The sequence below is a fragment of the Sinohyriopsis cumingii genome, chromosome 2 (genome assembly GCF_028554795.1).
Source record: "Sinohyriopsis cumingii isolate HCF-2022 chromosome 2, ASM2855479v2, whole genome shotgun sequence".
Lineage (NCBI taxonomy): Eukaryota > Metazoa > Mollusca > Bivalvia > Unionida > Unionidae > Sinohyriopsis > Sinohyriopsis cumingii.
Genome location: NC_142962.1, coordinates 37,580,917 through 37,595,796, shown reverse-complemented (window position 1 = coordinate 37,595,796; position 14,880 = coordinate 37,580,917). Strand labels below are relative to the sequence as shown.

Genomic DNA, 14,880 nt, shown 5'->3' with positions numbered 1-14,880 from the left:
CATATAACCCTCTAATCAGTTGTTGGTAACTAAATTGATAAGGTTTGTAAGCAGAAATAATACCTTGTTTAGTTATTATGTTGCACCTTTTTTTCCCCAGCTGCATCTGATATATTTGTTTGTACAGATGTAAATATGGGTCACAAGGGAGATTAGTTTTTGTACTTACTGTATCACTCTAATAAAATAAAGACTTCATTATTTTGTAGTAGTATTATTATAGTTCTCAATCTTACCTTACCTTACCTATCTACCTTGCAGGTAAACCACCTTAAGATTCATGGAGTCAGCTGGACTCATTATTGTAAATAGGTAATCAGATAGCTGAAAAAATAACAGATTGTGAAATGTCAGATATTTTATGCCTTTGTTTACATTGTGACCAGCTTTAATACAGTTGAAATGTTTTTATATTTGAATGAATGAATATTGTGGTGAAGGTAATGCACCAAACTTAGATCATTCATTCATTTTAAGAGGTTATTAATTTTATCGTTTAGGAATTTTTTTTGTCCATCAAAAGGGGGGAGGGGTGTACCCTAAGAAAATGTTTGCTGGTGAAGTCAACAATTTCAAAAATCATGTGCAATACATCTTCACTGCAGTTTTTAAGTTGTACGTTGTCATGAAAGTTAAAGAAACAGACACTCAAAAAAAGAGACCAATCAGCTGAATCGGAAATCTTTTGAACTTGGCTTGAAAGTACTTTTTCAACTGAGGTGATTTGAAACCAGTGGTTTTAGGTCTAAACTGCTTAACCTCTTTGGAACTTTTTTAGGGCTAGCTATTTTTTTGAATCTCCAGCATGTTCTTATTTTTGATATTGCCCTGATGCCCTAATGCCACGAATTTGCTAAGAAGCAATCAGTAAAATATAAAAGTTCAACTTCAGTGTTTATTATGGTGGTTTATTGTGGTGTTCTTCTCACCAGGGCCAGAAACTTCACAAGAAAATCATTAGCCTGTTCAGCAGGGTCTCCTGTCTGCTCAGATATGGTCTTTGATATGGTCAGATGTTCTGATGGACACAAGCCCCACATTCTGTCCTGGAAGAAATAGATATTCCTACCTCAGTGTTTTTGTCATGGTACTGTATATTCTCTCCTAAAAGATCAGTACAACTGCAAAGTGCATAGATTTAGATCTGCCATAGCATAATGTGGCATGATAACTTGGTGTATGCTGTTTGTGTTGGAGTAATCAGTAGTAAACCAACATAGACTCTGATCTGCTGGTGTATTATGCAAGGGCAGATCATAGTGTTGTTTGTAGTTGGTCTCAATGCTTAAGTGAGTATATATGGTACTAGATAAAACTTTTAAGTTCATCCATTAAGAGCTAGGTATCAAGTGTGTATTTTCTGTTGCACTAATGTCTGCATTAGTGTTTTATGAGCCATATAGATCACAATATTGATTTTTTATGGTCACTGGAAACCATGACTGTCACGTCCAATTATCTCAGTTTAGTTACTTCCAGCTTGGTTTAGAAGACTAATTTACTGTAGGAATACCATGTTTACCACCATGTAATGTGAATAAAATTGCAAGCTGCATAGACTTGATTCTGTCATGTCTTAATGCACTTAGATCCAAGGGTGTGTTCACTGTTTATTCTATTTAAAACTATAATTCAACATTGTTACAGACCTTGAGTATTATATAATGGCAGTGAGCTACTACAGTATTATATAATGACAGCTATGGGTCTGTGCAGCCTTTAAGGAAGGTATTTTCAACAGGCAAATGTGATACTTTTATGTCAGAATCCATCAGTGTAGAACCCCTTTGATCAATTACATTATTACATTATTACATTTCATTTATCACTAATAGTGATATATATATATATATATATATATATATATATATATATATATATATATATATATATATATATATATATATATATATATATATATATATATATATATATATATATATATATATATAAGGGCTTGTAATATCTTAACACTGGGACTGTACCATCTTTTTTTCATTAATGGGGCATTAAGCTGATGAAAACTACCACATGTACTCACTTATAAGTCCAGTCAGACTGCAAACAACAAAGATCCTGCTCTGCCATAGCATAATGTGCATGCAGATCAGGGTCTTTGTTGTTTGTTCTACTGATTACTCCTAGCAAACTGCACAGATCCAGATCTGCCAAAGAATTATGTGACAGCAGATCTGGGTCTGTGCAGTTTGCAGTTGAATCAACTTGTATGCAAGTATAAATGATATTTACATTTAAAAAGTCATAACACATCTGTTGGATATAGGGATACAATGTTTGAATGACTTTCATGAGATTTGTCCCAATGGGATCTTGTATAAACTAGTTGAAATGTGCATCTGTCAATATACATGAAGTAAAAGTTACAAAGTGTACAAGGACTTGTGTAAAATTCTTTAGTAATTAACATGAAATAAATCTTTTTTGGCTCTTTGGCTAAGAGACCAGAAGTGCTTGTGGGATGGTCTGATGTCTGTCATCTGACATCATAGTTTGTTATTACTACTCCTCCTAAACTACTTGGATGATCAGCATGAACCTTACACATAATCATTGCATGGACCAGTTGGTCCTAAAAAAATAAGATTATCCTGATTGGATATCCAATATTGCCAAAATGGCATCCATTATGAAAATCTTGTTATAATTACTCATATGTGGATGGTCATATCAGCATGGTGGTTTCACCAATTAACTTTTTATGATCTCAATTTGGTCATATGAATATCGTGTCTTCCAATATAGCCATCATGGCAGCCATATTGAAAATCTTGCTATTGCTACTCCTGATAAGGTCTCATTGGACAGTTTATCTGGCGAATTTTCATCCGACCTATTGCAGTAAAATTAGAATAATTTTACACTGAAGATACAAATAAAAACAAACTAATGATTTTTGTAGAAAGCATGCATGTGAGATTCTGACTGTGACAGTCAGGTTAATACCTTATACAACTGGTGGCTTTTATACTGAACCAACACTGCCACCAATCCCTCTTTTTTACATTCATTTTTTACAGCAAAGAGCTATTTTGAATATTTTCCTGTGACAAGGCAGCTAAAAGAATCAGTATGTGCCTTATGCATGAATAGAGGGTTCACTAGTACTATAACAAATTAGCATACTTTTCATTACCCTTCATCCATCTCCATTTTTAGATATTTACCTCTGTAGCAGACATATGTAAATATTTAAGCTGTTCATTTGCAGCCCAAGTTACCTATTTGATCTCCAGTGCTAGTCTAACTGTGACAGGCAGTCACCAAACAAGCCAACCCATTTTCAAGCCTAACTCAAAGAAAATCTAAACTACATTACATATTTAGCATCTGTGTGAATTTATAAATGCTAGGCTTATGATAATTAGGTTCATGCCTTCTACCTTAAAAATTGGGGAGGTGTCAAAATACAAAACTATCCAGTGAGACCTGAATGGCTGGTCATATCAGTATGGAGTTTTCACCAAAAGACTCTCAAAAATGTCTAGTTGGTTTAAATGGAAAGGTGCTGAGGTGTGACTCAATATGGCTGCCATTGCAGCCATCTTGAAAATGTTGTTATACCTTCTCCTCCTACATGAATGATCTATTAGAGTAGGGTTTTCAATCCAAGTATTGTTATGTTATCTAGTTGGTCATAAATGAAAATTATGATGTTCTGAAATCCAATATTGCCACCATGGTAGCAGTTTTAATGATCTTGTTATTACAGCTCATCTGAACAGAATGTCATAATGATGTGAGGCTTTGACTAGAATACTTATTATGATGTCCAGTTGGTCTTAAATAAAAATGTGCCAATCCAATATATCCACCACACAGTAAACATCTTAAAAAATCTTGTTATCGCTACTCCTCCTTATATCAACATGAAAGTTTGACTGAAAGACCAATTATGATATCTAGCTGGTCCTAAATGAAAATGGTGCTGATTTGACATTCAGTATGGTCATCACAGCAGCCATCTTCAAATTCTTCATTGCTATTCATTAATGAAAAGTGTATATTGAAAATATTGTTATCTATGTTCCTTCCAAATGGAATACTACATCAGTTTGGGGTTTCACAAATAGGCTTCTTATGAGACCTCATTAGTTCTAAATGAAAATGGTACTAGGTGTAAATCCAATATAGCTGCCACAACAACTGTCTTAAAAATCTTTTTGTCACTACTTCCTCTGAGTGGATGATCATTATGACATGAAGTTTTCAGCAGAAGTCTTCTAATGATGTTTACCTTGTCCTAAGTGAAAATGGCTCCAAGCTGACATTAAATATGTGCACCACAGCGGCTTATTTGATAATTTTGTTATCAGCAGAAGAATATCAGAGATGGTATCAACACTCACAGTTAAATAGAAGAAAATGTCTTATCTTGAATTCGTGGAAATTCATTTCTCCCACTGAGGGACTAATGTTTTAGCATTGGCTACTTACTCATTTTCCAAAGCCCACCTGTCCATAGACTTGCTGTTTTGGACACATTCCAGTTAAAAGAATGGATACTGGGGTTTTTGTTGTTGAATCATTTACATGTTAAGCGCTTTCTGAAAGTTTCCATTATGGGATTGGAAAATATGCATTATAGGTTCCAGAATTGAAAGCTTGATATGCTATAATAATTTACCTGGGATTTGGCTTTCAATTTTGTGAAAATTATTTTGCATGATAATAAAAAAGACATTTTGGGAGAAAAGAACATAAAAAGTTAATGTAATTAGGTGATACAGTATAGTTCTAGATCTTTTGGAAAATCATTGGATTTTCTTTGAAATAAATATGTTTGCTCTGGTTTGCACCAAATGCAAGTAAGTGGTAAATCTATGAACAAGTCATGACAAAAACAGGGCTGCAATTGAGGAGTTTTATAAATATCTTATTTTAAAGCAAGCAGAATGTAATAAATTTTATTCCAGAACTTTTCACCTTCACTCGGCTTGTGGATGTAGAATTCAGGTCCAATGTGCCCTATTGTAATGTTCCAATGTGCCTTATTGTAAGAGGAAGTCCTATCATGATTTTCTTGCCTTGATTTTGTGTGTTTTATCAATCAGATAGATGCTTATAAAGGCAATGTTTAAAAATTCAGCATTTATGCATATACATATGTCCAATACAGGGACATACAATTGGCCAAATATGCAGTTATGTTAGAGGAACTTAATGATGCAGCAAAAATGGCTCTGTGGTTATTTCACCAGATGCATAACCAAAAGGATGGTGGTTCAGTTCCTATCATTGTATCAGCCTTGGACTACTGCAGTTGTGTGTTTTTCAGCAAGACACTAGTCCCCATCTGCATCAGCATTAAATAAAATACTGTATGTACTGTACTTGCTCATAAAATGAACCCAGCAGCAAACTGCATAGACCTGGATCTGCCATCACTTAATACACTGTTAGGAGTAATCAGTAGAACAAACTGTAGAACAAAGAGTGTAGACCCTGATCTGCAGGCACATGCAGTATGGCCACCACATCATAATATTGTAGATGACTCATTTTGCCATCAGATGCACTAAAACATTCCTAGCAGATATTTTCAGTACACAGGACAGCAGATATCTTCCATTTACAGGACATTTGTTCATAAAGAACATTTATATTACCAATTTCTTAGTTTTATATTTAAGCTCAGAAGTAAGAATACCTATCTTTATCATAAAAGTGGTCATTGTGGCACCTTAAATGTAATTTATTTCATTACAGTGTTAGAATTTCAGTGATTCAAGAAAGACTTCCTTGATTTTGTTGGTGTTGATTGTGAAAATGACTCGTACTTTTTCATTAAAGCCATAATTTTTGCCTATACTTTTTATCATACCAGCCAATTTTCCTGAGATTTTAATGCTGTCCACACATTTTATTTGGTTAGATTAACTGTTTTGTTGTCAAACATTAGACTACAAATAATGCCATATGTCAAAATCTACTGCACAAGGACTGTTTCATGGAGAAAAGAAATATACAATACAGTGCAGATTTAGATCTTTGGTTATTGCTGAAACTCTACAGAGCTGTTTGACACCTTCACTCAGCTAATGTTGAAATAGGAAACTGATCCATATCAGTGGCTGTATATATTTATTCCTAAATTATATTGCAGTGTGCCACATGGAAGCTTTGTAATGGATATTGACACATAGTTTTTCACCATTAAATGATTTTAGGAAAGTTTATTATATTGTTGTAATGAAATATACTTTCTGGTATGGTCTCTACAGAGGCTGTCTTGAAAATCTTATTGTCACTACTCATGCTGAATGGAGGGTCATATCAACATGGAGTTTTCACTCAGTGATTTCTTATGATGTCCAGTTGATTCTATAAAACAAAATGTTGCCAATCTGATCTCAAATCTGGCCACCACGACAAACATCTTGAAAATCTTGTTATTTGATAAGAAGAGTGTACAATCTTCAGCGTGGCAGATATTTAAATACCAATTCAACTGTTATTTTTAAATAAATTTTTGGCAGGGTACTTTTTCATACACTTTTATAAGTGATGCTTTTTATGTGGGGATGGATTTTCAGTGAAGATTAATATGCACACTAACATATATATATAAATTTTCAAAGTGATTTTGAATAGCGTGGTACCGCTCCGGTGGCCTAGTGGTTAGAGCGTCTGCCTCAGATGCGGGAGGTTGTGGGTTCGATCCCCGGCCGAGTCATACCAAAGACTTACAAAAATGGTACTAACAGCTGCCTTGCTTGGCGCTCAGCATTAAGAGGTTAGTGTTAGGACTGGTCAGCCTGGTGTCAGGATAATGTGACTGGGTGGGACATCATGCTACATGTCTGTGACATGATGCCCCAGTGCTAGACATCACTATAAGCTGTCACACTGCAGACATTGTAGCGATATGACTGATAAATTGTTTAGCTACGTTAAAAATCCAAATCACATCACATCACATGAATAGCTTGGACCCTTATTTACAGCGTGTCAAAATATGACAAGCAAATAATCCAACATTTCGCAAGTGCTCATCCTTAATCTGCCTTAATTCAGTGGACAGTTAATTCCAGTTGGGTCAGGTAGTCAGATACCATATATACTCGCTTATAAGTCATCAAACTACAAACAACAAAGATCGTGATCTGCCATAGCATAATGTGATTGCAGACCAGGGTATATGTTGTTTGTTCTACTGATTACTCCTAACAAGCTGCACAGACCCAGATCTGTCAGTGCTTGATACAGTGGCAGATCCAGGTATTTTCAGTCTGCAGTTGGATCCAACCTATAAACAAGTACATATGGTTTGTAATGGAAGAGTTTTTGGACAGGTGATAGTGTATAAAATAAAAATGTGTTAGTATGTCTGACTATATGACATCATTATAGTGCATACTTTAAACCAATGCACATGCATATTAACATTTGTATACTCTACCTGGTGTGTTTAAAATTTTGCAGGGCAATTGTTTAGAATTTGAGGCCCAGGTGGTTGCACAGTGTGATGCCCTTATTGAAGCTATAAAGCAGAGGAAGCAAGAGCTGCTGGAATTTGTGAGTCAGGAGAAGGAGATGAAGATTAGGGTGCTGAAGGACCAGGTTGTCCACTGTACAAGTCATCTTCAACAAACCACAGGCCTGCTCCACTTCTGTATAGAAGTCCTCAAGGAAAGTGATCTGACATCTTTTCTACAGGTAGGTTTACAGAATTATGACTTGTTTGATTGTGCAACAAGTTTTCAAGCATGTGTCTCCAATATTTGCACAGATCTGTGTGGTGATTGTCTTATAAGGAAATCAGACCACTTGGAGGAACTACATGTACCATACATGTGAGTAGGACATCTTACCCTTGCAAGTGTAAGAGTCAAGGATCAAATTCAGGATTGCACCTATGGTGATGAGCGTGATCTCATAAACAATCCATGTTCCCAGCACTTACATGTTATTGTCCTTGGAAGACAATTTACCTGCTTATAACTCTTGCCTTCCGAAAGGTCTGTGATATTTGAGAAGACTGGATGCAGAAGCAGAATTGGAGAGTTGGGAAGGTGGTTGTAAAGCCACCAATAGTTTGTGGATTGTGTTTTTTAGAAGTCACTATCTGTACTTAGCTGTATACAGGGTAAAGTCATGTCTATGATGGCAGAATATGACAGCAGACAGTGTACAGTATATAGCCTTTTCTGCTATATTATAATGTGACAGCAAACCGTTCTATATTATAATGTGACAGCAAACTGTGTATCTGCTGTCTGCCATATTATAATGTGACAGCAAACTGTTTATCTATCTGCCATAGTATAATGTGACAGCAAACTGTTTATCTATCTGCCATAGTATAATGTGACAGCAAACTTTATCTGTCTGCCATAATTTGTAATGTGCCATAGTATAATGCGACAGCAAACTGTTTATCTGTCTGCCATAGTATAATGCGACAGCAAACTGTTTATCTGTCTGCCATAGTATAATGCGACAGCAAACTGTTTATCTGTCTGCCATAGTATAATGCAACAGCAAACTGTTTATCTGTCTGCCATAGTATAATGTGACAGCAAACTGTTTATCTGTCTGCCATATTATAATGTGACAGCAAACTGTTTATCTGTCTGCCATAGTATAATGTGACAGAAACTGTTTATCTGCCATAGTATAATGTGATAGTAAATTGCATACAGCTTAGAGCCCTATTGGGTATTGTATAATGTGACAGCAGATGGTGTACAGTGAAGAAGCATATCTGACTGTATAATGTGACAGAGATGTAACTACAGTGTTTTAATGTGAAAGGGATGTAAGTACAGTGTAGAGCCTTACCAGCTCTAATATAATCTCACAACAGACTGTACATTGTAGGTCCTTATTGGCCATAGTATAATTGTAAATGCCTCCTCTGTTTGTAAAGGGTGAGGGTCGAATGGCAGATTGTACCTTCTTTCAAGGTGTCCGCTTTATTCACTTCTCGTTGTCTAGGAGATGATTGCCCTCGGTGTTATTTCCCAGACGAGTAAACTTATAGGTAAAACAAATAGAGATCTGAACAGATATATAGAACAGAATGACCTGAGCCCCCCGTACATAGAAAATAAAAATTTAATCAATTACATAAACAGTGGTTATAGCAAGAGAATTGATCTATGAATTTAAACAACTAAATTCATGCACATATTATCAAATGATTCAAGCAAAATATTATATTGGTATCAACGAATCTCATGAATTTGACACAAATACCTTTTGTGCTTTCGAGCGTTGTTCGTTTATACCTCCAAAATTGTGGCTGTCAACCTTCCAGACATCTGGTTCCTTGGACAAATGTTTTACAAGAGAATTTCTTCCAAATTCACTCTCGGAGTCCCCTGTACCTGTGCTCTTGCAGCAAAACTTAGACTAATTAGATTTTTCGATGGGGGGAATATTTACAGCTAGGAAATTTTGTGTTGGAAACATGCCCCTATTTAGCATAACCAGTCAGGATGAAATATATTTACTGTCTTTTCCTCTAGGAACCAAAATTGGGGTCAACTTGACCTTCCAGGTCGACAAACGGATTCTGGAAATTTTCAATTTCGACAGTTCCACTATGAAATTGAAGTTTGCCATGTCCCAAATAGTCTGTCTCGTGGTTAGGTAAATGAATGCTTAATTTAAAAATCTCTACCACTATGACCAGACATTAGGAATCACTGCAGTTTAGCGATTTAACAAGTGCTTGTCCGCATAAATCTAATTAATTGTTCTCTGGCCCAAACTAATGTGCTTTTCGTAGATCAACAGAAATTTGCCCCTTCACAATAATGTGACAGCCAACTGTGCAGTGTAGAGCCATATTGGCCATGGTATAATGTGACTGCCAACTGTACAGTGTATAGCCATATTGGCCATGGTATAATGTGACTGCCAACTGTACAGTGTATAGCCATATTGGCCATGGTATAATGTGACTGCCAACTGTACAGTGTAGAGCCATATTGGCCATGGTATAATGTGACTGCCAGCTGTACAGTGTATAGCCATATTGGCCATGGTATAATGTGACTGCCAACTGTACAGTGTATAGCCATATTGGCCATGGTATAATGTGACTGCCAACTGTACAGTGTAGAGCCATATTGGCCATGGTATAATGTGACAGCCAACTGTACAGTGTAGAGCCATATTGGCCATGGTATAATGTGACAGCCAACTGTACAGTGTAGAGCCACATTGGCCATGGTATAATGTGACAGCCAACTGTACAGTGTAGAGCCATATTGGCCATGGTATAATGTGACAGCCAACTGTACAGTGTAGAGCCATATTGGCCATGGTATAATGTGACTGCCAACTGTACAGTGTAGAGCCACATTGGTCATGGCATAAAATGACAGTAGATTAACTGTGTAGTGTTCAGCCATATCTGCTGCATGGCATAATGTGGCACATATGTGAGGTAATCTTTTATCTGATTGGCTGAGCTTGTACTTCTTTGCAGACCAAATTTGGTTTGGATTTTGCTAAATAAACAAACATCATTTTTCAGACAGGTTAGTGATTTACAAATCCACTAGCCCAACTCCCAGGGCAAACTCAAATTTGGCTCAGGGAAGGTTAAGTTTCCAAGTGATTGCCTGTGAGCAAGTCCTCAAAATTTAGAGTGAGAGTGTTCTGCAAGTTTTATATCCTGCAATGTCATGATAGGATATATTTCAACACCTTTATTTAGTAGTAATATATACCACATTCATCTGCATTCATCTTTTAGTTAACTGGCCAGTGTCTTTCTGCTGTCTTAGGTCATTCCTGTCTTGTAGCCATTATGGTTAGTTTCACACTTTTTCACACAGGCATAGTAATGTGAATATTGACCATTTAAAGCAAGTTTTTACAAATAAGGAATAGGTATTTATATTTTTTAATTTTGTTATATTTATATTTTACCTTATCAGTTACATTTTAATTCATACTATTCGTGTGTAATTGGGAAACGCCAACCTTCAGGTCCAAACATAGCCTCAGGTGAGTTTATGAGCTTGCTGGCTCTAAACAGTCAGCTTAGTGAAAGATTGCTTTGACTGTGTTATTGATTTTAAGGTGATTGTGTGTTAATTGTAAAAAAAATAAAACTTGTGAGGTTTCTTTGACAGCTGTGTTTGGAATTAAAAGCACTCATCTATAATTATTAACCCCCAGGAGGATTTCATTCGAAGTACAGGAGGTTGATACATTCTTAATGCTTGGCAAATAATTAAATGGGAAAAAAAGTTTTCAAGCTCAAATGCCAGCTTGTCAAATATTTTGATGCATGTTGCTGATTTCAAGGTGACTAGATGATAACTGTTGACTAAGGAAATAAAATAAGTGTTCAAAAATCCTTAGGTTTGGAAATGTAAGTAAATCATTACACACAGTGCTGCTTTTATTATTGTTGATGTGGTTGATATGTGCCTGCTGTCTTACCAAGGCAAAGAAATTTAAAGCTCTAATGCAGAGCATGATTTACAAATTTGATAAAATGACAGATTGCCCAGGGCAGCCTAACTCGAAAATTTAACTGCATTCTAAATCAGGCTCATATATTATTTCCGTTTGTATTTTTTGATTACTTTAATTTTCAGCACATGGTTTTATTGTGCCAACAAAGATAAAAGGAAACAGAAGTTAAAATAAATGTAATGCAATTTCCTTACAATTTCCCATATTTTATTTTATCTTATTATTTTACATGTGTTGAAATGCTATGTTTGGGGCAAGTTCTGATTTCATATGTGCAAGGTCAATTTTCCAGTCAGATTGTTAAAGCTGATTTTTCTATAAAAAAAAAATTCTTGCATTTTTGTGTGTTTAATTTGCACTTCATTTGTATTGGAAATGCATTCAATCTTCATTTTGTTTGCATTTGGTTTGCATTCTGTTTACTGGTTATATGGCATTAAACACAAAACCACAAAACAACCAAATCAAAATAAAATGGTGTTGCTTGGACAGCCAATATAGTCACCTCAGTTGCCGTCTTCTAAATCTTGTTATTGCTTCTTCTCTTGAATGGATGGTCAATCAAAATGGGTCTTTTACCAAAAGTCTTTTGATGTGTAGGTGGTCCTAAACAAAAATGGTGCTAATCTGATGTCCAATGTGGCGGCCACAACAGCCATCTTGAAAATCTTGTTATCACTACTCCAGAATAGAAAGTCATTTTGTCACGGGTTTTCTCCAAAAGGCTGCTTATGATGTCTAGTTTGGTCCTGAATAATAATGGTTCCAATCTGACATCCAGTATGGACACTCTAAAATGGGGTTTTCACTAAAAGACTTCATATGAAGTTTAGTTGGTCCATCAATCAGATGTCAAATATGGCCGGCTCAGCAGCTATCTTCAGAATCTTTTTGTCATTACACCTCAAGAACAGAAAGTCATTTTGATATCGGAAGATTGCTTCTGTTGTCTCGTTGATCCTAAATGAAAATCTGACATCCAGAATGACTACCATAGTATCAGTCTCAAAAATCTTGTTATTCCTACTCCACATGAATGGATGTTTGTATCAACAAGGGTTTTTTTTTATTGAAAGACTTTGTATTATGTCTGGTTGATTCTAAATGAATATGGTGCAGCCCAGAAAGGACAATTTTGTTGCTATTACTTGTCCTAAATGATCATTGATATCAACATGGGGTTTTCACTGAAAAACTTCTGATGATGTCTTGTTGGTTCTATATGAAAATGATGCCAATATGACCTCCATTTCAGCATTGCTACCAAAATGGCCATCTTGAAAATCTTGTTATCACCCTTTCTCCTGGTTGGCTGGTGATATTGATATTGTGCTTACACCAAAAGACTTCTTATGATGTCTAGTTGGTCTTAAATAGGCACAAATCCAGTATCCAGTATGGCTACCATGGCAGCCATCTTTAAAATCCTGTTATTGTTACTCCTCGAAAATGAAAATTCATATCAGCATAAGGTTTTCACAAGAAGACTTCTTATGATGCATTGTTGGTCCTTAGTTAAAATGGTGCTTATATGATGTTCAATATGGTCATCTTAGTGGCCTTACTTAGAAATCTCGCTCTTGCTATTCCTCTATGATGGAAGGTCATTTTGAGGTCATAAGGTTTCTATCAGAATTCTTTTGTTGTCTAGTTGGTCCTAAATAAAAATGATGCAAAGTGACCCTCAGTATGATGGCCCATGATGGCCATTGTAAAGATATAGTGAAATGTCTCTATACTCCTCCACAATGGATGGCCAATATCAACATGGGGTTTTCACAAATAGATATATAATGATATCATGTAGGTCCTTAATAAAAAAATGGTACCAGTCATACATCCAATACGATAGCCACAATGGCAGTCTTGAAAATCTAGTTGCCAAGAATTTTCACTTAAAGACGTCTAATGATGGCTATCTGGTCCAAATGAAAATGGTGCCAATCTAATATACAGTATGTCCACAAAAGGTTCTAATTTGAAAATCTTGCTATCACTGAAGAATATGGGAGATACCATACTTTTTAAAGAAGATGCTTCAAAGAAATAATGGTTTGTATTGGAAATTCCTTTTGTTCAGTAGAGCATCTTGTTTAAAAAGTATGGGCTAATTAAATAACAAAAGACAGCATTGAACTTAGACAATTATTATTACAAGTGCAATAAATGTGAAAATTTAGTTGTTTGAATGATACAGACACAGTCACTAGTGATGATGTTATCACATTAATGAGTGTTATGTCTGCTTCAGTAAGTACAATAACATGGATTAAGGAGTGAAACATTGTAAGGAATCAATCATATCCAAGAACGCTTTTTTTGACCTTGAAATGTAATGGCAGCCTGAAAAAAATTGATTTTTAGATCCCATTCATGATTAGCATTTCATTCTGTTTTGTTTGTATTTCTCTGTTCTCCATTCTGCATTTTGCATTTGCACTCTCCATATTTGTCAAAATGCAGTCATCATATTTGCATTCATTATGCAGTTTATTTTTGTTTCACTGATAAAATGACCCACATCATAGACTGTACAAGTTAAATCCACACACAATGAGGAGATCCTATATCTGATTGGCTTCTCAAGAGGTTATATTGAACAGTTTCGATAAAACATGGTAGATAGGTTTGTATCTTCAAGATCATGGATGTGTTTAATTGGGAGCTTGAAATACACCTAAGATTTGTGTCTTTATTTTTGGAGATAATGTCTTTTTTAGACACTAGTAAAATAGGTAAAACAGACATAATGTGAAGGTTTGGAGTTTACATAAGGTCTGTACTAATAGTACTACAAAAGCCTGGTTAGTAAAATGGTCAGCTAAGTCATGCAAGACAGATTAGCAATATGAGGCCCACCTGGGCCTTTTGAAACATTACATTTTGTGGCTTGTAATGGAAAATCTTTATGATCTGTTTTAGATAGGGTGTATTTTCTTTGAAAACAATTAAAGGCCTTACTTTCAAACTTAGTTGTATTTGCAGGCAGCTAATGCCAAAAGACACAAATTGTTCCTGTTGTGGTAGTTACAGTCACTCTCAGACTGTTTATTTTAGTGTTCCATCAAAAAAGTGAATTTGCCCTCTTATCAATTGGGTGTTTATTTTTGACAGAAAAGGCGACAATGTTCTGAATTTGCAATGGCAAGGCATTCTTGTCCCAGCAGACCATATGTTTGCTTCAAACATGTCATTAGTATGTCTGCCTGGACCCTATGGGTTGTTTTTCTTGCTATTCCCACTTGACATGCAATGTTTACATAGCTTTGTGCTATCTGCCAACAGTGAAGAAAAGAAAGCAGTGCAAAATTTGTTAGTGGTTTCTTTAATTTCACTAGTTGTGTTTCTTGAAAATTTATCCGTCAATATAAATAAAGGGAATTGTTAGGACAATGGGATCACTTAAAGAAGTCTTAAAAA

The 14,880-nt window shown here is 35.5% G+C and overlaps 1 protein-coding gene and 1 long non-coding RNA gene across 4 annotated transcripts in view; one reads left to right on the top strand and one right to left on the bottom strand.

Annotated features, from left to right (window-relative positions):
- LOC149804660 (E3 ubiquitin-protein ligase TRIM9-like) overlaps nucleotides 1-14,880 on the top strand; it is a 180,525-nt gene that overhangs the window by 48,414 nt on the left and 117,231 nt on the right. For 2 of the 3 annotated variants that reach the window (XM_089942913.1, XM_089942912.1), the window contains exon 3: nucleotides 7,444-7,677. In XM_089942913.1, the coding sequence (XP_089799039.1) occupies nucleotides 7,444-7,677 (234 nt within the window). Of the gene's footprint in view, nucleotides 1-991; nucleotides 1,088-7,443; nucleotides 7,678-14,880 lie in introns of those variants that run through there. The other variant, XM_089942914.1, reaches the window with a different exon arrangement.
- The window catches only part of LOC149804661 (uncharacterized), a 76,898-nt gene continuing 62,926 nt past the window's right edge, over nucleotides 909-14,880 (bottom strand). The window contains exon 2 of the long non-coding RNA XR_016416434.1: nucleotides 909-1,046. This is a non-coding gene — a long non-coding RNA (uncharacterized LOC149804661). The remainder of the gene's footprint in view (nucleotides 1,047-14,880) is intronic.